Here is a 24,898-nt window from a genome sequence, read left to right on the forward strand (position 1 = left end):
AGTAATTTTGTAAATAGGATTTATGGAGTATGAATTTATTATTAAAAAGAGAATAGTTGTAATGTTGTATTGATATGTTGATTATATCTGTAAAGGACCTATTATCCGGCCGGGCGAGGGGGGGGTTTTGGTCGAAAGGGGGGGGGGGTTTAAGATTTTGAAACTAGAGAGGGAAAATGAAATTAGCATCTATACTACTAGTAGTACATTGCGGAGGAAATTACAATCGGGTTGACCCGTAATTTGGACGTTAAAAGCCCAATTAAAAACTCTACGAAGGCCCATTATAACTTATTTGACCCGTTTACCCGGACCCGATTCTCGTTCCGCGGTGGAGGAACTCTTACATTAACAAGAGAGGACCGATTGAGTTCTTCAGGTTTCAGTGAACAGAAGAAAATTCCAAGAAATGGCGATTTCAAAAGTTAGATTGAAAGCTTGGTTCAGTAAGAAAATCAGCGAACCACTAGTCCAGATCTTGCGCAGGTTCTCTTCTGTGACTCTCTCTCTTCATATTTTAGTTTTCATTCCAAGTGAAACTCTTCTTTCTTGTTTTGATCAATCCTTCTCTACGTATCCTAGAGTTGATTACTTGTTCATCGATGTAGTTTGATCCATTTCCTATTTCTCGTTACTTGTTGTGGAATTGAATCAAATAGATAACTTGTGCTACTTCTCGACCGTTTTGGATTTCTTATCTGCAACACTAGAAGACCTAAAGGCTCGATTTTTTCGACATATGTTGTGTTTTTGAAACTCCTGGTGAATGTAAGAAATTTAACCAAGGTTTGATTTGTTTCCCTTTTTTATCGATTTTATTATAGAGGTGCTGAGCCAAAGCAGCTGGCTTTCTCTGCGGCAATAGGCATTACCATGGGAGTTTTTCCAATCTGTGGTGCGTATCAAAGCTTTTCCTTTTGTTCGAAGAGTTGCTCATTGAACATTGTAGTGTTTGTGATCGCAAAATTTTTCACTTAGAATGATCTTTGTGTTTTCGATAGGTGTTACAGTGTTGCTATGTGGAGTGGCTATTGCGTCGCTTGGATCTCTTTGTCACGCTCCAACTGTGATGTTGTTTAACTTCATTGCTACTCCAATAGAGCTAAGGTAACCAATTTTAGTTTCCATTTCAAGTTTCCTTTTAAACTCATCGCTTTAATCATTATAAAAGGGACAAGACAAAACAGTGTTCTAAAAAAAAATTAAGTATCAAATTGAGTCCTTATGTGTATTTTTGGTTTTCATATTGAAGTCTTGTGGTGCCCTTCTTACGGCTTGGAGAAAAACTAACCGGTGGAGCTCATTTTCCTTTAACATCTGATGCCCTGAAGAAGGTTTTTACAGGCCAAGCTTCCCGTGAAGTTTTTTTTAGCATTGGTAATGCGGTAAGGTTTCTTCTGTTTTATAGCTAAGTGGTGCAGATTTTGGATTATACCAATTCTACGCAAAGCTGCTCACAGCATTTCTGTTCGGATTGTCATATAACTTGCTTAAACATGAACCTATTCTTGCAGCTACTAGGGTGGCTCATAGCAACTCCATTTGTGGTCGTTGGACTGTACATTCTGTTTCTACCATGTTTCACTATCCTTGTCCGTAAATTCGGCTCTGCTTCTCCGACCGCAAAGACACATACCAGTCAGCACTCTGAACTCAAGACAAAGGAAAGGGTCGCTTAAATCATCAACAAGAGCAAGAAACTCACATCTACTTCACCACTCTAGATCAGACTTTGACGCAAGGTGAAACACCAGGATTTCTTGGTTTCTAAAGAAGAGCGTTGGAGATCTGCGATGTTGATGTGAAGTTGGTGTTTGTGTGTTTCTGCAGTAATAGGCCTGTCTATAGAAATCAGTGTTAAGGCCAATAACGCATCGAGTTGTGTATCAGTGTGTGTATGATGATAATATATAGGTAAAGCTTATAATACTCTTTTATAAATCAAACCAAGTCTTAACTAGTTTGATGACTTGATCTAATGGTCCTGTGAAAATTGATTAAAAAGCAAAACATAAAACAATCTGGTATGTGTCTCTATTTGGTTGCAACTTGCAAAGGACCTGAGGTTGACAACTTGATTGATGACTTAGGCTCGACGCCAAAAAGCAAAAATGAAGAATTTGTGGACTATGATCGGTGTGTTAACGTTTTCCTCTACTTTGGTTTTCTTGTTAACTTGGCTCACTTGTATAAGTCTCATTGTTTTTCGGCCAAAATCAAAAGGGAAAATTAACTAACCATTCTTAATCAAATCATTAATGCGCCTAAACTCTATATCTAATTTCTGACAAAATAAATAAGTGAAGATGGAAACAGACAGTTGCCATCTACTGAAAGCTAAATGCTTCACCTGAAACTCTGCCACATCGCTCTCTCTCTCACACACAAACACATTATTAGTTTATTACCCATCTCCGATCTCGAATCGATCTCACTTGTTGCAATTAAAGGAGGCTGCTTTATTTGTGGGTTTTGGACATTGAGTTGTTGTCTTTGTGTTGTGTGATGTCTTACAGCAATTCAAACCCAGAAAATTACGGCTCATCCACCGCCACGAACTCGCCGGAGCTTAAACTATACCAAGCTTTCATCTTCTCTGTACCAATCTGCTTCACATTCATCATCCTCTTCATGTTCTACCTCATCTACCTCCGTCGCGGCAGCGCCGATTTGTCTTCCCTCGGAATGCGAACTACTTTCCTCGCTGGAAACTCTCTCTCCACGGTAACTCTATTTCCTCTGCTTCTTCTCTGACAATTTTCTAGCTTTTTCTTCCTTTGATGGGTTTCAATTCTTTGAAGATGTGTTTTTTTTTTGTTCTCTTGAATCGTTTCTATTTCGTTGATGGGTTTAGTTCTGTAATGGTGGTTGGTGGGTTTAAACATGAACAGGCTGAATTAGGGTTGAGCAAAGAGCTGAGAGAGATGCTTCCCATCGTCGTCTTTAGAGAAAGCTTCTCTGTAATGGATTCACAGTGAGTTACAAGATTCTTTTCTCTTAGTAATCTATTCCTTCTTTTCACGACCATGAGTGAGATTTTACATGAAAGGGGTAGTGATTAGAAAGTTAAAACAGTTATGTTACATGATTTAGAACTAAGTTTTACATTGGGGAAGAAAATAAAGATGAGAGATTAATTTCTGATCAAATTGAGGTCATATTGTTTAATTGAAATGGCACAACAGTTGCTTCCATGATCAGATAATTGTAGGAGGTTATGGTCGCTATTATATATGGACAATGTGTATTACTATTATGTAATCTGGAAGAGAGGGACTGAGAGAGATAGAGAGATCTCAAGATTTCATATTCGCTGATAGTTTGAAAGGATTTGTTATCCCAATTCACATAGGTTGTAAGTGTAAAATCATTGGACTTGATCCTTGTTCACTGAGAGCCAAACTGTATAACTAGAATGAAGAATAAACTGCTTTGGAATTTTTTTTATTTGCAGATGTTCAGTGTGCCTTGGGGACTATCAAGCAGATGACAAGCTTCAACAGATCCCAGCATGTGGACACACTTTTCACATGGACTGTATTGATCTTTGGCTGACATCACATACCACTTGCCCTCTTTGCCGTCTCACTCTTCTCCCGAGCCAATCCCATCAAAGCCAAGAAGAAGAAGATCCTGTTCCGAGTCTCTCAAGCACTGATGGAGGAGTGTCGAGTCAACCGGAATCTCAGCCAGAAAACCACGAAAATGATGGCCAAGAGCAACAATGTGATCCGAACGTATGTGATCGAGATGCAGAGAGGTTTAAAGAAACGCAAGAGGATGAAAGAAACAGCATAGAGACATCTAATGGTTGTTGTAATTGTAGACCTGCTTAAAAATTACAGCTTTTTGTTCTGTTCTTCATGTAACTGTAAAAGTTTGCCGCTTTTCTTGCGTTTGTGTAACTTGTAAGCTGTTATATTAGAGTATTTTCTAGGAATGAAAATGAGAGCTTGATCAATAGAAGAAGAAACAAAAGCTTAGGAAGAAGGCAAATGTCTCTATGTTTGGGATGAAACAAAAAAAACTTTTGGAAACTTACCAAATTTCTCTTCTCGGATAAACTTGTTCCATTATCTTTTGTGTTTCCTTGCGCGCAAAAACAAAGAGTATGGTTTGCTACAAAACAGCAAATAATTGAATATTCAAAAGGGTTTGTGCTTATTACATAAGTGAAACAAACAAAAACAAAAGATAAAGGAAATAAGCGAAAGAGAAAGAAAAAAGCAAGAGTCAATGGTGGGTGAGAGAGTAAATCAATCATGAATTTAGGAGAAGGGGATGTGTAATCAGATGAGCAATCACAGATTACTTTCCCGTGTTTCTGCTTCATCTTTGGGGGAAAAAAACAAAGCTTCTAATTGTGTTGTCCTCTCTCTGCTTTAATGCTTTCTCTTTCTCTCACTTTCAATCTCCTGTTTGGTCCTATCAAGATTCCATTCGTTGTTTCTTGGCAAAGATAAGGATCTTAAACTCTGTAATTTTCCAATCTTGTTGATCCTTATCTGGAGGGTTTCCTTTTGCACATTCCCAAAACCCTAGAGCAGAACCAGAGGGATCTTTGACTTTTCTTGTCTGCTCTTCCCTGCCCAAATCGAAAGTCCCGACATGGGTTCAATCCACAACACAGTTCACTACTGTTGTGTCTCGAGAGACAATCAGATTCTGTACGCTTACAACAATGGCGGAGACCAACGAATCAACGAGAGTCTCGCTGCCTTGTGTTTAGAAAAGACTCCGCCTTTTCACAAGTGGTACTTCGAAACCATAAGCAAGAGGACCTTTGGGTTCTTGATGGAAGATGGGTTTGTGTATTTCGCCATTGTTGATGAGGTTTTCAAGAGATCTAGCGTTCTTGAATTCCTGGAGCGATTAAGGGATGAGTTGAAGAAAGCAGATAAGAAGAATTCGAGAGGAAGTTTCTCTGGGAGTATCAGTTTTAGCAATGTTCAAGATCAGCTTGTACGGAGACTCATAGCTTCGTTAGAGCGTGTTGCTCCTGAGACTAATGACCTCACTTGTCTTCCGTTATCATCACCTTCCATTGAACAAAGCGACGCAGCTAGTTCCACGAAAGCCCCGCTCCTTGGAAGATCCAACAAGCAAGAGAATAAGAAGAAAGGGAAAGATCATGTGAACACAAAGAGAGGAATTGAGTTAGAGGAACAACGGAGATCTACTGATAGAGGAAACGTTACGGAATGTTCTAATGCCTCATCTGCTGCAGGTGCTGCAGAAGCAGCAACATATGTTCCAAGAAGGGGACGATCTAGTGGTTCTCAGAGCATTGAAAGGAAGTGGCGGCGTCAAGTGCAGATTGTTCTTGCTATTGATGCAGTTATCTGCTTAACGTTGCTTGGTATTTGGTTGGTTATTTGTCAGGGCATTGAGTGTACACGTTCTTGACTAACAGGGAGTTCAAAATCGTCTTCAAGATTCAAGTTCTGCTTTCATTTTCATATGGCTTGATTGATCTATTATTATTCTTTCACATACCCTTTTTTTCTTCTGCAATTCTGTTTTATCGACTGCAGTTGGTATACTCTGCTGCATTGTTGATTGTATATTTAGGTGTCTGAGGCTCAAAGTTCCTTACCTTGGTTTCTGTATGATATAATGATTGTGTTTATATGATTTAGTGAACCGCTGAACATAGCTCATTGTACATAAAAACCAGTTTGCTTAACATTTGTTGATGTGAATGGAAACAATTGCATTTTTCTAGTCATAATAAGTTATGTATAGTGTCTTTTTTTCCAGAACTGTGTTCTCTGCTGTTGCCAATTCCTCTTCTGCAATTCGGACAACTACATAGATCTAATTCGGTCGGATCATATGGAGTATTAATGCCTCTTTACATCAAGATAATGATTGCTAGAGAGAGATATTAAATTGTCATAACTCATTATAGAGGATTACATAAGATCAAAGTGAAATATTGCAATTACATTTTTCATTTTCCATCCACCGCGGATGGAGAATGAAGGTTTTGTTTTCTTACATAGAATCAGAATCACACGCTTACATGATAACATTAAGTACATAAAAGAGTCTGTTTTTTTTGGTCTTGAAGAAACAGAGGACAGAGTAAAAGAGAGATAAGGAGGTGATGAATACCTCTCACCTGAATCCTAACCATGGTTGGTCAACTGGTTTAGTTGATGTTAAGAGAAGAACCTAAAGGGAACCAAAATATGTCCCAAGAGGCAAAACATGCAAATGCAATGACCCCACATTCCATCTGTAGGGTTGGTTGAAACTATGATGAGCAATCTAAATTTTGAATCTTAAAAATGATCTTAATCTATGTTAGTTCAAGTGTGGCTATAACTCCAAAGCTTAGCCACCGAGAATATACATGGGTTAGCAAACACTATTACTTCCTTTCTCCTCAAAGGAAGTCTATGAGGCTATTTCTCTGCCTTTCTTTTCTGTTCTAGCTCCCTATGATATAACACATTTCGTAACAAGATGGTCCTAGATCTAATAATTCTAAGACTGCACATTAAAAATGGATATTGCGCGAAGTAGTGGGCACACCTTTATGCACACTACTTCAAACACTTCCAGGTGGTGGCAATTCACTTTCTTGAGCCTTTCCCGGGAAATCCTTATTTCCTTTCTTGTTGATCAGCCAATCCTAAGCTTTTAGAGTTTTTTTCTACAAAATTGCTTGCCTTTCTGGGGCACTGTGCAAGACACGGTAACTCTTACTTAAGTTGATACTTCTACAGCTCGAACAGGCTATCTTGAACGAAACCTTTTCGTTCAGAAGCACGTGATGCAATGAGAAAAATGAAAAGATGAGTAATGCGTATGACTATGGTCCAAGTTTAAACCCCTATGTGAGACTTAATTGGAACTTGCAAAGATGCCCAAACTCCAAAATATGGGCTCTTGCCTAAGGGGTTAGAAGCATAGAGGGAAAAGGGCAACCATGGTTAGGCCACAGGTCTTGTGGAAGTTCGGGGCATGCGGATGAAACTAGTAAACAGAGCTTGGCTTTAAGGATTTAAATGAATCGGCTTCTACACAGCATCATGGAATCTGAGGTGAACCATGAGCCTTCATGGTCAAGCCTGTGGAACTGCAAAGCACACTGCTGAGAACATCAGTACCTCTGGCTTTCCAGGATTTGAATTATGAACAACGAAAACAGATAAATCAACAAACCTGATGGTATGACCGGTGAAGGTGCAAGAGACACTGGTGAGCCGTTGTGATGTGGGTAATTACCACCAGTAGACGACGCAAGAGGTGAATAGTGAAACATGTGATTGGGGTAGTGGAGAGGAGCATAACCAGTGACGGGTGCATTTGCTTCAGCAAACTGGAGATATGGGTAAAACGCTGCTGCTGCTGCTACACCAGTCATTGGTCCGCTACCATACATTGGATGCTGTGCAGTTGCACCTCCATAAACATTGTAGTAGCTCTGTTATAACGAAAAAAAAAACCAATAAGCTATATGAGATCAAAAGAGAGTAGGGAGAGACTTTCATAGTAAATTTGACAATCAAATTGAGAAAAGCAGAGAATACATACCGTGGGGTAATTGTAATCCATTGAGTACGAAGAGAACCTAATGACACCAAACAGAGGATTATAAGTCTATTTAAAGTGATGATTTTTGGAAGAGAAGTAAGAGATTAAAACGTGGAGTACCCAAAAGGATTAGTGTAAGGAAGTGCGTAGTGGGAGAATGGAAGTGGAGAAGGAAGAGCAGCGGGAGCCCCAAAGTGTGTCTTGAAAGGGCTAGTGACCTTCACGCCTCTTCCTCCTGCGTGTCCTGCCAAAAACACAACACTATAAGAATGTCCTCTCAAACATTTTCTTGATATTTAACCATAAAAGCTACCATCAAAGCAAATTTATGCAAAGCAATACGTCTTCAGAGTAAAAAACAAACGCTTAGGTTTTAACCAGTAAAGAATCATACTGAGATTTGAGACTGTTCTAGTAAAGGGCAAAAAGACGGCTTTTTAAGCAGTTTAATCAAACTTAGGAATCAAGATGCAGCTACCCTCAAAACAATGAAGGAAGAAGATTTATCAAGTATCTAACTTTGCTACCTGATAAGTAAAAACAGGTGATTAATATATACACTTTTCAGCTTTTGCTCTTACATAATGGTAAGATCCATGAAACTCAATAGTACTCTGGTCTAAAACTTCTCAAGATCAATTAGATGAAAGCATCAAAAAGAAGAAACCTAGAAGATACCGTGAATTGGAGAAGAAGGTTTGGATCTCTGAACACCAAAAGCCGCAAGATTGCAATTAGCTCTTCTTCCATCGATCACAGGAGCTGGATCTACGCATGCTTTCTGTGCTGCTTCCGGATCACAAAAAGTCACCTGAAACTCAAAAGAAAACATAATCCGTGAGCTTAAAAGCTATCATAGTAAAATCTCTCCCGAGTGAAAAGAAAAAACGGAAAAGAGAAGACGCTTACAAAGCCGTATCCTTTGGATCTGCCGCTAGATTTATCAGTGATAACGACGGCTTCAACAATGTCCCCAAACTGTTCGAAGTAATTCCTGAGAGAGATTTTGTGGGTTTCCCATGCTAATCCTCCCACGAAGACCTTGGTGAATGTCGTATCTTCCATTATCAGAAACACGCAATTCAACGATACCCGTGAAAAAAAATAAGAAAGAAAGTTGCGATTTTTGGGAACAAGAAGCAGAACGGTAGTTGAGAGAAGAGGAGAGAGAGAGAGAGGAAGGAGGGAAGAGGATTCAAGGAAAAGAAAGAAAGAATTGGGGGACAAACTCATTCAATTATTTATGTTAGCTTTTTCACAAATATCAATGACATTTTATTGTACGGTCACTGTGGATGTACACTTTATTTTTTTGTTTGTTGGTCGGATATCCACTCTGTAAATGGATTTACATTTTCAAAATTTTATATTAGAGCTACTACCTAAAAATTGAGCTACTATTTGTAAATGGGGTAGATGTATGGGTGTACACTTTTTTAGTTGTTGCATATCCACTCTGTAATGAGATTTACATTTTGAAAATTCTATATTGGAGCTACTATTTGTAAATGTGGTAGATGTATAGGTAGAAAAGTTATTACTTCCAAATATTTGTATTTCTTCTTCACCAAATATAGAATTTGAAACTTAGTTAACTTCGCGTGTCTTTGAGCAGACTGATATAATTTTTCATTTAGTTGTTTAAAAATCTAATAGTATTTTGGATTCATTTGTTTTTTTATTCTCTATTGTTGAGTATATTTGTATGTTAGATTTCCTTGCATTTTAATGTTTGAAAACATGACCATGAAAACAATATAAAAGTGAGTAAATAAAAACATATAAGTATCCAAATAATTTAGTTTAAATAGTTTTGAGATCTTTTGATCATTATTCTATGTAATTTAGATGTAGTTTTTTTAAGTACTGTACGAACTTATTCGATTTTGATCACTATTTTATGTATTTTAGACATCACATATACCATCATTTTATTAGACATTCCATTAACTGATTTTTACTTTTTCGTTAGATTTGACTAAATATCGGTTTTATTAAATTTGAAAAACGGTATTGACAATAAAGTGAAGTATTAAACCATAATAATTAAGACAGATATGATTTAAGTTATTTCTTATTTAATACTTGTTTAAAAAAATATTAGTATATGTTTACCTGATGACTCCATGAGTTTTTAGTTAGAACGAAGAAAAAGGAATAGATTAGACAATTTTGAAAGTTGTGAGAGAATTAAAGAAAAGTGGCTGATATTTATATATATATATTTTTTTGTCAACAGCCTAAATACCTAAAACGGTTCGACTAACCAAACCGGTGGTATTGAGTTTACATAAATAATGTCTTGAGGGTAGACACGAGCACTTCTTGCTAATTTGTCTGCCTTCAAATTCTTCGCGCATGGGATCTGTGATATCAAAAAAAAGCTGAATCTGTCCTTCATCTTCACAAACTCCTCCAAATGTAACGTAAAAGCTGGCTATTCTTCAGGTGTAGACACCATCTTCACCAATTCCGAACAGTCTGTTGCAAATGGTATTGCTATTTTCTGATTCTCAAGCATACAATGCATAGCCCATATGAGCGCTTCCATCTCCGCATGCAGAGGCGAAAGACTGCATCTTACATTTTGTGCTCCCATCATTTGGTCTATAGCACCTTCTTGAAAATAGTACCATCCTAATCCTGTATATAAATCTGTATCTTTCCAAGAGCCATCAATATAACACCACCAACCTTCGTAACTCGGAGGTATGGAGTATACCGCAGAAAGTCTCGAATTTATGTGAGTTGAAATTTGTTCAGACCCTTGAGCATGTTCCCATGATATCGCCTCTGATTCCGCTATCTTTAGTGTAATTTGTGGATCTACATCTATATTTGAATACACTTTCTCATTTCGTGCCTTCCAGATATACCATGCTATCCATGGGAATTGAGTATTTTTCATCGTTTTAGGAAGTCTCCAGAAAAGATGATCAAAATTTGAGTAAACCGAAGTCATTGGAAAAACACCAGGTGGTGTTGGTATCTGAGATAATGCCCAAGTTTGTAAAGCAGGGGGACATTCGAAAAAAACATGATTTATGGTTTCATCCTCCGCTCCACACCGTGCACATTGTGTATCACATTGTATTTCCCGAGTGCATAATCTAGTTGACACTGAAAGACATTCAGATATTGCTTGCCAGATAAAATATCGTAATTTCGGAGGACATTTTAATTTCCAAGCATATGCCTGTAGTGCCCTTATATCTGGTCCATAGAGCTCCTCTGTGATTCTATCTGATAATTGATGCTCAATTTTGTATACTGATTTAACCGTATATCTTCCTGATATTGTGAAATGTCATCCCAAAGGATCAGGCCAATAAGAGCTACTAATGGGGATTCCACAGATAATTTCCACATCAGTTGGTTCAATAATTACTTTTATCAAATCTAAATTCCATGTCTTTGTCGCTGGGTCAATCAGATGATTAACCATAAAATTTGAGTAATAATTGATTTTTTTACAAGTGGCTGATCTCGGGCGAGAAGAAGGTATCCAAGGATCATTCCATACTGAAATAGAGCATCCCGAACCAAGTGGCTGATATTTATATTAAATCATAAGAAATCGAAAATCCTATAAACATAAGAAATTGTAAACACTAACCTATCTATCATAATAATTAGTGACATTCCATTAGTTAGAGATGATTTCCTTTTTTTAAATGACATTCTATTATTTAGATATATGGATTTTTTTAATTTGTTTTACTTTTTTAATAGATATTTTTTTAAATATTTGATTTTTTTTCTTTTGAAACAAGATTCTATTACTTTTTAAATAGATTCTATTTTTTGTTTCTTTTAACATTTTTGTTAAATTTTTTTTTAAAATTTTGGAAACATAGGAAATGATAAACACTAAGAGATATAGATTCTATTTTTTTATATAAAAAAAACTTTTTTGTTAATTTTTAAAAAAATTTTGGCTAGATATAACTTTAAAAACAGTTTGATTGACTATGAATTTAAACATTAAACCATAATAATTTAGACCATGTTGTTTTAAGTTTTTTTTTACACATCATTAGATAAGAATCAAATAAAAAATAACACATAATTGTAAAATATGGCTAAACAGTTTTTTTACAGCCGAAATTCATTCTGGAGCTGACACGTAAGCGAAAGAATATGAAAATCGTTGTAAGTGTGACACGTAAGCAAATCACTACATAAATAAGTATATAGATAGATTAAACAAAAAATATTCTCAGAGGATCAGAAAAAAAAATTTAGCTAATAAACCCTTTAGCAAAAAATTAGGATTAATACTTCTCAAAAAAGAAAAAAAAATCTAGAAAAATACAAAAGTTACATTTTTTTCTGCGTGTCATTTATGACTTTACATTAAAACTAATATTATATTTTTATTTTAAATTAAATAATGCAATATTTGTTGTTGCATACTTTTTAATTTATTTATGATTCTGTGTCATTTTTGCAAATAAGTGCCAAAATCATAAATGACACGCAAAAAAAATTATATTTTTTATAGTTATTGTTTTTAATTCTTTTATTTTGGTTTTTGTAGTTCCATATCCCTATACGTTAATTTATGTGATTTACATGAGTATTCTTTTTTAAAAGATCGGCTTATAGTATTCTTTTTTAAAAAAAAACATGAGTATCCTAACCTTAAATTTAGACTAAACCCATAAAACATTCAGATTTTTGTCACTAAAAATAATAGATTATTTATGATTAAAATTATAATAGGAACCAAAAAGTTGTAATGGGATGATTCTTTTTAATGAAAAATTTAACTATGTATATCTAGGTCAGGGATCAAATCTCTAGGAATTATTACATTAACTTTTGGTTATCCAACTTTGTAAGCTGTGATTTGTATTTTTTATGGAAAAAAATGATGGATTTAAGGGGATTAGTCTGGGTCTAAGGAGATGATTTAAATCCAACACTAGATCCATAAAATGATAAATAAAATAAATCCTAATAACCATTGAATCACTTGCCTAGTCAGTAATATAAACAAATAAAATTATTATTTTGGCTCTAACATTTCAACCGTTAAATTACAGTATAACTTCTATAAATTAATATTCGATCAGTTAATATCTTAATAAATTAATATATTTCTTAAATTTTAAATTAGTTTTTGAAATTTTATATCGATAAATTAATAACTGTATGTAGGAAAAGGAAAAAAAATTACTCTTGTTTCAAGTACTTAAAATATTTGACCAACCTAGCTATCAATCAAAGTCGTACTGATTTACGTATTTTCCATCCAAATCTCTCTAATTGGTTGTTATAAAACTTGAGTCTCCTTGTGAACTCGAAATCGAAATGAGATCTCACAACAGCGAGAAAAAAAGGTCGTCTAAAATGGACAATAGTCCAAAAGCTGATTTATATACACATTTTTAAGACTAAGTAAAATCTTATATTATGGTTTATATTGTTATAATAATAATGTTTCATAGAACTTTTTTAGAAAATATCCCCAAATACGAAGAAAAACAAGGCAAGGCATATATGGGCCAAAAAAAAAAGTAGGAAAAGAGAAAAAGGGCAAAGAGACAGAGCTGTCTCCCCACGCCTTTAAACCAAAAAAGCCTTAACACATTCCTTCCCCACGTGACCCCACCCCGCATCATCATCATTCACCCACAGCCTAGCAATCCATTTTACAGCTCATCATGGGGCCTACACTCAGATCTCTCATTCATTATATTGGGCCTTGAAACCTTTCACGGCCCATTAAGTATTATACTGCGGGTCTGTTTCCATCGTTGTGGCTTATAAAGAGTCCAACTGGTGACAATATTAGGAATAAGAGGAATGATAAAGAAAAAAAAATAAAAGGAATCATATGGAAAAATTTAAAAGGAATCAATACAGAGAAGGAATGGAACAAACTGTCACAATAAATGGTAACCAAAAACAGGAATGAATATTTTAAAATAATAAATCTTCAACAATTAATAATTTAAAAGAAAAAATGTTTTTATTAATAGAGTCGATTGTCTACGGCTTTAGCGTCTCCTTTCTTTCCACAATGCGTTCAATAACTACAACATAAAAATCTGCATTATTGATCCATAAAATAGTATCCAACTAATAACTTAGCATTAAGTTTTTTTTATAGAGAATTGACAATATATCAAATAACGTGTACGTTAAAGTAATAGTAGACAAACCTATAACCGACGCAAGAAGCAGGTCTTTTGTTGGACCACAATTCTTGGGCAATATGATCTCGAACAATTTTCATATAAACCTCTGTTGATGTTTCTTCATTTGTTCGTCCATCATCTTCATCATCTGAAAGATTGTTCTCATTTTGATGCATACCATCGCCCATTTCTGCCTTGTTCCACCGAATAAAATTATGAAGTCCCATTGTTGCAAATATAACATTTCTTTGCGTTGAAATATTATACCTTGGAAATTCTCTAATAACCCTCCACTTTTTCTTCCATACACCAAAAGTTCGTTCAATAACTGAACGCAATGATGCATGCCATCTATTGAACATTTCCTTACTATTTTTTGGAGGCTCCTTATTTATAAACTCTTGAAGATGATATCGAGTACCATCTTTTTTGTCTTTCCGATATGGAGCTAAATATCCATGTCTATTTGCATAGCCAGAATCTACAAGATAATATTTTCCGTCAGGAGGTTTAGGAAACATTGGATCATCTCGTATAGCGGTTTCCAGCACTCGTGAGTCATGTGTTGATCCAGCCATTCCAACAAAACAATACGTAAATAGCATATCGTGATCACAAATTCCTAGGACGTTAAGACTTGCTGTTCCTTTTCGGTTCACAAACCGTAATGTATCTCGACCTGGAGTCACCATAACCGGTATATGTGTCCCATCAAGAGCCCCGATACATCCACTAAAATAAGGCCAATACCGTCTATCTCCTTCTAAACTATTGGATATTGCTTCTAACTCATAAGCTGTTCTTGGCCGTAAATAGTCAACAGCCAATCGTACCATTGCCCCAAGAACACAATGAAATTTTCTATATATAGTTTCTTGGGCATGGCCAAATCTTAAACTGATGTCATACTGAGTGTCATTTTGGCCACAAAGAATCAAGAATATTGCAACACTCTCATCGACTTTCATATTATGTGACTCTTGTAATCCATACTTTTGCTGAAGAACTTCACATAAACGGGTGAATGCTTCTGAGCTCATGCGAATAAGAGTACGACAAGAATTTTCGTTGTTGTAGATTTGCCCCCTAATGATTTTCCAACCATTTCCCCACTCTACGTTCATTGGCTTCTTAAAAAAATTCTTTTGGTAGTACTCTAATATAGGATGTATGTACCTTTGAAAAATTTCATCTTCCTCCAATAACATTAACTCTGATAGCTCATCCTCATCTAGATTTTCAACTCCACGTAACCTTAATTCAATAATACGAAGTTCCTGCAAAATTTTAGAATGCATAGTATTATTAATTTAAGTAGAAAATAACTTCAAGCTTGTATTAATTTAAGTAGAAGTAAAAAACACCAAAATTCTAAAGCACGTAAATATTATTAAAAAAATCTAGGAAACACTAGAGCAAACACCAAAGCTCCAAAGTACTTAAATTAAAGACCTAACAAATAAAAAAATCCCATAACACTCAAGCTAGCTTGTCACCATCCATTCCATCATCAAGTATATTGACGATATTTGGTACTTGTTTTGTTGATTCTTCTAATCCAGAGGATTGTATCCCAAGAAACTTTGTGAATTCAGTTCTACCAATTTCAGTCCCCATAGAACTACTTCCAATCATTCCAATATTTTGAAAGAGATTTGGACTTGTCAGATTGACAAAATTGCATGGATGCCCGTATCTATCAGTGCCAAGTAAACTCTCCAGATATCTGATCTTAATTTCTTCACTCTCTGATTTCATGAAGGCTTCACGAACATTCTCATCGCTCTTCAATAACTTATTTGCTGCCCACCAAAATATTCCAAGTTGTTCAATTGGAAGTTTTTCTAGAACAGCTGTTGCATCACCGTAGGTTAGCTTTTGAACTTTTCGCGAGCGTAATTCTTCCAAAAACTCTTGACGAGTATCTATTACACGTTGAAACTCATTCTGGACCTGCTTTTCAAAGTTAGCTCTTCTTCTTGGAGGACGACGGGCTGGCGTGTTTCGAATTGACGGTTGGGCTCCGTGATCATTAGCCACAGCCATAGTTGGTTCAGCAATTTGAACTTCTTGCTGGTCCATTATTATGCCATCACTGCTAGGTAAAGTAGGTTGAATCTGCAGGAGATTTTGGCTAAGCATATGGGGAGAATACCGTTCATCTTGATCAACGTCATGTTCACCAAAAATTTGGTCCAACAAGTCTTTGAACGGCAAAGGCTTTTTTTGCAATACACGAACAAATTTTCCTTTATTACCATATTCCTGCGAATAGTAATAAAAAATTAGTCACAAGAAAAATATGTTAGCAAGAACCTATATAATCAAATAGACATGGATAGAGAATTACCGCAATCCGATCAGTCCACCACATTTGCGTCATATCTATTTGTCCAGTAGATGGATTAACCGCAACACCAGTGCGGTTTATCAACTGACCATTAATAACCCATAGCTTACGCAAGTAACCAATTTTGTTATTTATCTCTGGATCCCATGAAATCTTGTCTCCCATCAACTCATAATATTTGTTTTCAATTCTTCTTCTAGCAGCAACATCTGGCATTCTACTACGATAATCATCTGCTTTTAACTCCTTAATGACAAGTTCAAGCATAACTTGACAATTTTTATCCTTCCAAGCATACTAACGTATATATTTTGTAACAGTTAATTGATATGTTTCATATTAGTAAATCAATAAATTTGCAGAATACAAGATATCTAAAAACAAGTACCTGACCTTCACGAGTTGTTCTTGCCTCATCATTTGGTTGACGTCCGCCGCGACGTGTCCCACTATTGTTTCTTGAACTTGACATGATACCTATAACAAATTCATATGATACATGTGTTATTTTCAAGCATCATTAAACACATGCTCTTTGCTATAAACTTATTTTCAAATTATGTACCTTTTCTTCTTTCTTTGTCGATGTATTAGGTTAGAGAAAGAAAAAAATTTCTCTCACATATATAGAAGTAGAAGAAGACGAGGTGTGGAAGATTCACGTCAAATGTCAATTTTCTATAAATTTACTTTAAAATATTTACAAAACAATATATTTTTACCAATTTTTATTATTTTCTTTCTATTCCCTATCAAATTTGATGAGGAATAGATTTGTTCTATAATTCCTCATATAAGAAGGAATGAAAAGGAATTATGTGTAACAGATATTCCATCTAACTGGTAAAAAAAATTAAGAATGAAGAGGAATACCATATTCCCAATCATTCCTTTCCTCAATTGTGGTCAGCAGTTGGACCCGTACTTTTCAAATTCCTAATTTCGTTTTTGTACGAGCAACCAAAAAAAAAAAAAAAACAAACCGGGCTCTTTTAGTATGTTGAGATCTTTTTTAATGGAAGAATCACTGGTGGTAGATATGAACGTATTTATGTCTTGTTAATGGAAACAGATGTAGCCAGATGTAGCCAAAACTACAACGCGTAGAATTTAATTAATTTAATCAGTGAATGCCCGAAAATTTAAGTACTTTTGTTTCATTTAAAACTCTTTCAGTTCCAATCGTTTTAAAGATTAAGAGTTAAAATTTCTAAAATTTATGTAATAATGTTTTACGTCTTACAAATCAAAAGATTTAGTATTTACAAGTACAAACTACAAGTCTACAACTTATGTCTAATAAGAATCAAATCATTTTGACTTGGTTCCGATTTCTATATTTAAATGTGATATTGTTCTTCTATTGATCAATATTTCAATTTTAACTTGGAGACTTATCAGGTTTTTTTTTTTTATCAAAACTTGGAGTCTTATCCTAATCAAATCAAACATAAATAAAGAAAATTAAAAATATCCAACAAAAAAATAACAAAAAGAAAAAATTTGGAATAACCTTGCATCAGAATTTTATACAATATAGGGGTGTTAGGTCATCGGTTTTTTCTTATCAATCGATGGTTCAGCTTTTGAACATCATGTTGGTCCTATGACTCTTATATGTTCCTACCTTTCTGGTTTCCTCATTTTATGCATAGTCAGCTCCCAATATGTGTTTATCTGATATCGAAGCTAAGATATTTCCGTCTCTAACTCTTTTATTATACGTTTCTAGCTACACATGTATCACCGCTATTACAAAAACAAAAAAAGTTTAGGTTTAACTTTTGAGAGAGAAGGAAGACAAACCGAGTGATGATAAGAAAAAATACAAATTGTGATCGGTTTTGTGTAGTGTTTAGTTGTAGAGTATATCTTCTGAAGCTGAAAACGAGTTGACCTTTTCTTCATCATTGTTCTTTTTCCCCTCCTATTGCCCTACCACTCCACTCTAGCCCTATTGAATCATGTATAGTGTGTGTGTGTATGTGTATGTGTAACGTTTGTACTTCCAACTATAAAAAAAAGTTCACAAAAAATGATTTTGGTTTATTTGATATAATCATATAACTCTATTGGGCGCTTGCATTCGTATATTGCATATATATGAGTCATGTGATTGGTGGTCAAGGTCAACTAATATAAGAGTCATGATGCGATTGGTGGTCAACTGTGTGATACTATTTGATAGACGTTAGCACTGATCTTCTTCCACCATATCGATCTAATTTAGTACCTTTAGGTTAATAACACGTTATATATATATATATATATATTGATGGGAAAACCCTTCTAGAATACGTAAAAATGTTCACTATCCTAATATGTTACACAATTTAACGGTTTACTAGATTCTAACCCCGTGCATCCGCATGAGAATATTTTTTATTGTTTAACGAATTTTGTAATATAATTTGTGTTTTTGAGTTTAGATATAATTTTTTTATAAATATATTTTTAATAAGTGAAAATATTGATTTTTGTGTTTAGATATATTTTTATAGTATTAAAATTTAATTATGATTATAAAAATATAATTTTAACCCGTCCGCTAATATTAATTCAAAATGAACTATTATAAATTCAAAATGAACTATTATAAAAACATAATTCTAACTTTTCCGTTCATATTACCGTATAATATAAATATTTGTAAAAGTTTGATATGTATTAACAGTATTATTTAGCATTATAGTTTTCTAAAATATAATCAACGAAGGAAGTGTACAACTGGTTTTTCAAACCACATTATAGTGTATGCAATAATTTTTAATTTTTTATGTTTTTATTTTGTATGAAAAATATATTTTCGATATACGTGTATAATTCAAAATTAGTGATTTAGTTACCAAAATATTTTTAACCCGGATTTTATATATATTTTTAGTTTTATAAATTTTAAAAAATATATTTTTAATATTTAAATTATACATTTTAATTTTATCTATTATTTTATTATTAATTTGTAAATAAATCATAATCGTAAATATATTATATAAGCAACATAAATATCATATCATTTACATCATTATAAATATTTTATATTTCAAATATGACCATTATTTTTCATATGTGAATTATTATTTTTTTCAAAAATTCTAGATATTTTTGATAAAATTGTTTAATAGTATAGAAATTATTTAAATTAGAATCTTTAAATCAAATCTAAATTAATATCTGATTTATTATTTTTAATTAAATCAAATCAAATCTAAATTACCTATATTTAAGGAACTCTAAAAATATTTAAATTAATAACTAATTTTCGAAATTAAATATAAATAATTATTAAAATTATTTTTAAACACTTAAAAAAAATTAAGAGTGTTTGGAAACAAGTATTAAATGTGCTTCTGATATATAAGAAATACATTCGTCAATTGTGTGTACAGTTTTACGTGCTCTAGAAGGACTGAAGGGTTAAGGGTTTTCCCCATCGATATATATATATATATAGATTGAACTTGTAATTAATCTAAAGGTACTAAATTATTTATTAGTTTGCTTTCACCGGTTGACTAATAATATGCTCATTTCTAAAAACAACTCGATCGATCAGCACTAAGCATTCATTTTTCTCCCACTTGATTATGTAAAAGCAATTCATATATCGTGCACAGTCCAAACAACAAGATCAACGGGCGAAGGAAGAAACTTTATATAATTAAAAACCTTTTTCAAACATTGGTGGACCTAATTATTTTCTAGTTAATGAGAAGTACAGTTAAAAAACTTTATATACTAACTAAATTAACAAAAAAAAAAAAACGTATATAGGAGATGGATAATGCAAGAGAACGGAAACTAGAAAACGAGAATGCATGCCATTTGAAAAGCATATTTTCTTCCATTCTTATCTGAAATATAGGACGTGAACACATACAAAATCTTAATATGAAATGTTTACGAGATCAACTCTGCAACTCAGGTCATCAGAATCCATCAAATGTTTTAATAAACTCATATGTAGAAACAAAAAGAAAACCTATATATAGAAAATAGAACTACCATTTAAAAGTTTATAAGAAGTCATAAAATTCCGTTGATGTATAATGTCTGAAATAATTCATTTAACTTCAAAAATTAATTATATTTTTCACGTTTCATGTTCACGTTTTCTAATTTAAAAACTAAAACTAAACTCACACACTAGCCGATTACACATATATTGGATCTTACTGATTAGTGATGTAAGAAGGTAAGATTTTTTCAACGGAAAGAAAAAATGAGCAATAATACCAAAGTATAGATTAGCCTACTCTTTTTGTTTCTGGTATTAGTTATCGTTTTTAAACAGGTTTGTAATCGAATCTCATCTATCCACGACTTGAAGGACCACAAATACGTAGAAGCTCTAGAGATTTGGGTGCACCAAGAAACTAAGAAATATTTTTTAATCCCAAAGTTTGTATAATGTTTACATACGTCGAAATTTTTTTTTTTTAATTTGAATAAATTTTACAATATTCAGTTCAAATAGTAAGAGACTATAACCAATCAAACCAACTATACAACACAAACTTGGTTCTAGGAATAGAACAATACATAAATTTTGCCCATCCGATCCTTAACTTTAGAGAAGCGTAATGAGGGGGACTGTGTTTGGTGTGGGGTTTTTAATGGTAATGGCCACCATTGACCCTTTTTATTGTTGTCTCCCTCCTTACTTTTATAAGCTTTTCGCTTTTGTAATGGTAGATTCCCAACCACTGTTAAAATAAAATAGTTCGTCAAAGCCATATTATATGGTTCCACTTCCATCCCATAAAAACATATGGACAAGAATAAAAGATCTATCTTAGGTTCTTAACAAATTTAGAAAAGTATATTTCTTTTTTGATTTCATAAAAACAAGAACTGTATATTTCTGTAAATGTGCCCTTAAAAATATTTCTACTACGTACCCCTAACTAGAAGCTTTCATCGGTGTGGTAAGAGGCTAAAGGATACATAGTCACGAACCGACTTAAAATCTTTAACTTCTTTATCCGTCTACTTAAGTTGTATATATTTCCGTATAAACATTTTGGAGAAAGGTAGCATCGATGCAAGAGCCCCTTTGACAAAATCTTTTCAACTTTTCAGCTTTTAGCGTCGTTTAGATCAAGTTAACCCTAATTAACGGGTGCAAAACTCTTCGGTCTTCACCTAATCACTTATTTATTTCACCTTGTGTTGTTTTTAAATAACCTTTTACACTTTTGTTATAAAGAATTAATTATCTTTGAAGATAAATCAAGAGGAGATCAACAAAGTCGCGTCGGTCAAATTTTCTAGGAAAGGTCGGTGTTTAATTACCAAATAAAGAAAGAATATATACATGGAAGGGGAAACTTTAAGAAGAAGATGTAATATAAGAAACCGATTAAGTTGAATAGCTAAACGAAAGGGATTTGGCGAGTAAATTTTAAGAAAAAAGATATAGGGGGTTATTGGTCATCTACATTTGTATTTGCTCGAACGCGATCATACATAACTACAATTGGTCGCGTATGCACAAGGCCATTTTGGATGTTGACAATTGTTAGTAGGTCATGCCAACAAAAGTAGGCATAATATACAAAAGAGGGCTTAAAATTATAGAAATGATTCGAGATCAAATATGTAAGTTGATTTAGTGACATTTGGAGGGTACAGTTGTATCCAATAGATTTGTTGTATCCATTATATAGTTATACATCAAAGGATATGTCACACACGTCTCTTCATTCGTTTTCATCACATATCTCCCTTTTTGTGATGCTTGCTTAGATTGGACTTCATTGATTGACTATTATAAGTATATATATTTTTTTTTTTGTAAAAGTAGCTTTCTCTTTCTAACCAATTTTATAATTGATATGGAAAGTCTAGTGGGGACCGGTCAAGATGTAAACATATTCATGTTTTGGTTTTGAGTAGTAGACTATAAAAAAAGTTGCATTTAGCTTCTGTTTGGTGTTGGACGAGTTTTGTATAACATGTCTCGCTCGGCATCCAAAGTTAGAGAATTGCGGAAACTTGAACAAATAACTTGGAATTTTGGTCGATCGTTTGATAGAAAACTTGAACAAAAACCGTATAAAGACAATAAAACCCTCTATAATACAATAAAGCTATCACCATGCAAACCCAATTCCAACTGCTATATCATTAACTTTTGTTTATCTAGGTCAGCGCTATAATTTTTATCACACGCTTTACAGATCATGAAACCATATATTTCTTTAATCTATGTATACAAGTTTCTGTCTTATTAATTTTGTGTATTCATATAAGATAGGCTAGATAGGACCTAATCGGTATACGTATCATATGAATAGGAAACTGGCTTCATCATGTAGTTTTCACTTTGCATCCTTCTCTAATTGACACGTCTAAATGATACCTCCGAAGTCCTACACCAGTACCATGTCACTTTATCTTTAGGGTTCAAATTAATATTCACCATCCGAATTTACCAAATTTCTATATCATGTTTAAGCACATGTGATTTTCCTTTTATACATATAACAAAAGAAAATGTAATTAGCAGAATCAGTTGGAATCATCATCATTTTCGAAAAAGAAGATATATAAATCCACTTACTGTCATGGGAAAGGTATGGTCGGGAATGGGGATTTTGAAATGCCCCAAACTATATCTTGATTTGACTTTCAAGACAGGTGAAAAGATTCCACAAAGCCTTGATATATGAGTAAAACATTATTTTAGTCTCACGTATGTCACGTTATGTGCCCCCACAAGGCCACGCAACACTAAAGTAGCTTGTGCTTACCAAAATGGGGCTGGACTGGTGATTAAACTCAGATAAATCGAAAACGTAAGCACCTAAAGGGACACAAATTCGATTTTTATTAGGAGGAATAATTTATCAAAAATTGATCTTCATTTTGGAAGATATATGTATGGATCTAAACCTAAAACTTTCATATTAATATATAAGTAGTATGTGCTTCAACTTACGATTGTATGCAGAACCATGCCCACCCGTAATCAATATTAAAAAAGGTTCTAATTAACTATTATTATCACAAATTCATAGAAAATTAATCTGATTTATATAAAACAAATAATAACCATAATCGTTCCAAATGATATAAAATTAATTATACATAAATAATTACCATTATTTTAAATTCACAAAATTACAATAAATATCTATAGTTTTAAATTTATTTTGTTCTAAAATTTCGAATCATACTTCTTTGAAATTGATAAATTAATCAAATATTTGAGTTTTTGTTTCAAATTTAATATAAATCACAAACTAAACTAAATCTAATATTAGATGAAAAAATTATATTGAAAAAAATACTTAGCTATTAACAGATACCAATTAATTATGTAGTTATTGTAATAATAAAAAGTGAGTTGTAAAAGTCTTTAATGAAGAAAAGGAGAATAAAACATAATTTTTTCTAATTATTTAAGTTGTTATGTGTGTTGTTCTAATATTTTATTATATTGTTAGATTATGTTTTAATTAGTTGTTAATTTATATTACATAAACAAATATTTTTCTACTAATATGTAACAACTAATAATCTTAACTAAAAATTTTTTTAATTTTTTTTTAAAAAGTTGGTCCATAGGTGAAGGTTTATTTTTTGTGTGCATAAGCACGGCCCTGATTGTATGAACCTATATTGATAAACCAAATGATAACACTGATAAAACTAAAATCTGAACGGAGTTTGTAATCTACTAGTCTAATAATCTATTGCCATCGTTGTATCAATATCCTCTACAATGTGTGCAAATTGTGGAAGAAAAAAACATAATTGTAGATTCCGACTCCAATTTTTTTTGTTTTTTTTTTGTGATTTTCTTGGCTTATTGTATCATTTTCGTTGACGTTTTTATTGTAAGATAACAACTGAGTACCTTCAAACTTTGTTACAATAGTGGTGACCAATATAAATATATTTTAATGTATCTTGCATTGATGCATTCCCTACACATTTTTTTTTTTGCAAAAATTCCCTACACATTCTTTACAAGAAACATCGAGGTCTCCATATAACTACATTAAATCTCTAATTACTTAATTGTATCCCAAAATAAATTTCTAGTGATTTTATAAACTCTAGTAGTTTTTTTTTATAACCAAAATAATATAAACACTAGTTACTTTCTAGCTAATGTCAAGTTTCTACTATACCGACGACAAGAGTTAAACTCACATTGATGGGTTGGGATTATTCGTCAAAGATTATCATCATTATCAAATCGCAAGTATATATCGTTCATCCGTAAATTTCAAGAAAACCTTGTAGTAAACAATAGTTTATGCCACAGAGCCACAAATTAATACCAAAGCTGAAATTTTCTTGTAATGATAACGATGATGCATTTTAAACATATTGGAGAGTGGGTCCATTTCTTTCCACTACCCTCATACACTAAGATGTTTAGTAGACTTAATCATATGATATATCTAATCAGTTATAATATAATAATCATTTAATATTATTATAGAAATTATTTTAATTTTGTGAAAACACGAATTAAAATTCATTTCTCTTAAAAAAAATATTATCTTCTTTGTCAACCTTTTTTATGTCGACGGCCTTATAATTTCTCTTTAAGTTTAATAGTTTTATGATTTCATCATAATTCTTTGAAGTTATATATATTAGATTTTCTACTATAGTTTTCTTAATTAACAGTAGTATAATTCTTAACTAATATTCTACATTAAAAATTCTTAAGAAAGTAATTTATTAATGAAAAAGTTTTTGATTGGATAATATTTTTCTAGTTTCTCTCATGACTTTTATCATAGTATACATAAATAAAAAGGAGAGAAAAGAATGAACAAGACATTATAAGTACCTCCTCTCCCCACCTCTTTCATTTAGCTTTGTGCCACCTTCT

At 33.1% G+C, this 24,898-nt stretch overlaps 5 protein-coding genes across 6 annotated transcripts; 3 read left to right on the forward strand and 2 right to left on the reverse strand.

The window, feature by feature from the left end:
- Window positions 1-362: 362 nt before the first annotated feature.
- Window positions 363-1,960, forward strand: LOC18991700. Its single transcript, XM_006415018.2, has 5 exons — window positions 363-486; window positions 825-895; window positions 1,002-1,107; window positions 1,253-1,385; window positions 1,515-1,960. The coding sequence occupies exons 1-5, from the start codon at window positions 410-412 to the stop codon at window positions 1,677-1,679; spliced, it is 552 nt and encodes a 183-aa protein (XP_006415081.1). The 5' UTR covers window positions 363-409; the 3' UTR covers window positions 1,680-1,960.
- A 431-nt stretch (window positions 1,961-2,391) lies between these two features.
- On the forward strand, window positions 2,392-3,958 carry LOC18991701 (RING-H2 finger protein ATL58). The gene is made up of 3 exons (XM_006415019.2): window positions 2,392-2,724; window positions 2,892-2,974; window positions 3,455-3,958. Exons 1-3 carry the CDS (start codon window positions 2,506-2,508, stop codon window positions 3,834-3,836), a joined length of 684 nt encoding a protein of 227 aa, XP_006415082.2. The 5' UTR covers window positions 2,392-2,505; the 3' UTR covers window positions 3,837-3,958.
- Window positions 3,959-4,200: 242 nt separating this feature from the next.
- Window positions 4,201-5,632, forward strand: LOC18991702 (phytolongin Phyl1.2). The gene has a single exon (XM_006415020.2). It carries the CDS (start codon window positions 4,609-4,611, stop codon window positions 5,404-5,406), a length of 798 nt encoding a protein of 265 aa, XP_006415083.1. The 5' UTR covers window positions 4,201-4,608; the 3' UTR covers window positions 5,407-5,632.
- A 296-nt stretch (window positions 5,633-5,928) lies between these two features.
- LOC18991703 (RNA-binding protein 24-A) lies at window positions 5,929-8,764 on the reverse strand. Of its 2 annotated transcripts, none has more exons than XM_024152887.1 (6): window positions 8,455-8,764; window positions 8,224-8,356; window positions 7,666-7,789; window positions 7,546-7,582; window positions 7,174-7,435; window positions 5,929-7,087 (listed from the first exon to the last, which is right to left on the reverse strand). In XM_024152887.1, exons 1-6 carry the CDS (start codon window positions 8,608-8,610, stop codon window positions 7,074-7,076), a joined length of 726 nt encoding a protein of 241 aa, XP_024008655.1. In that variant the 5' UTR covers window positions 8,611-8,764; the 3' UTR covers window positions 5,929-7,073. The 2 variants fall into 2 exon arrangements, with proteins under 2 accessions (XP_024008655.1, XP_006415084.2); XM_006415021.2 differs by having other exon boundaries at window positions 5,929-7,099.
- A 4,914-nt stretch (window positions 8,765-13,678) lies between these two features.
- LOC112083894 lies at window positions 13,679-14,815 on the reverse strand. The gene is made up of 2 exons (XM_024152011.1): window positions 14,431-14,815; window positions 13,679-14,355 (listed from the first exon to the last, which is right to left on the reverse strand). The coding sequence occupies exons 1-2, from the start codon at window positions 14,813-14,815 to the stop codon at window positions 13,679-13,681; spliced, it is 1,062 nt and encodes a 353-aa protein (XP_024007779.1).
- Window positions 14,816-24,898: the final 10,083 nt, after the last annotated feature.

Source organism: Eutrema salsugineum, unplaced genomic scaffold (genome assembly GCF_000478725.1).
Source record: "Eutrema salsugineum unplaced genomic scaffold, Eutsalg1_0 scaffold_5, whole genome shotgun sequence".
NCBI lineage: Eukaryota > Viridiplantae > Streptophyta > Magnoliopsida > Brassicales > Brassicaceae > Eutrema > Eutrema salsugineum.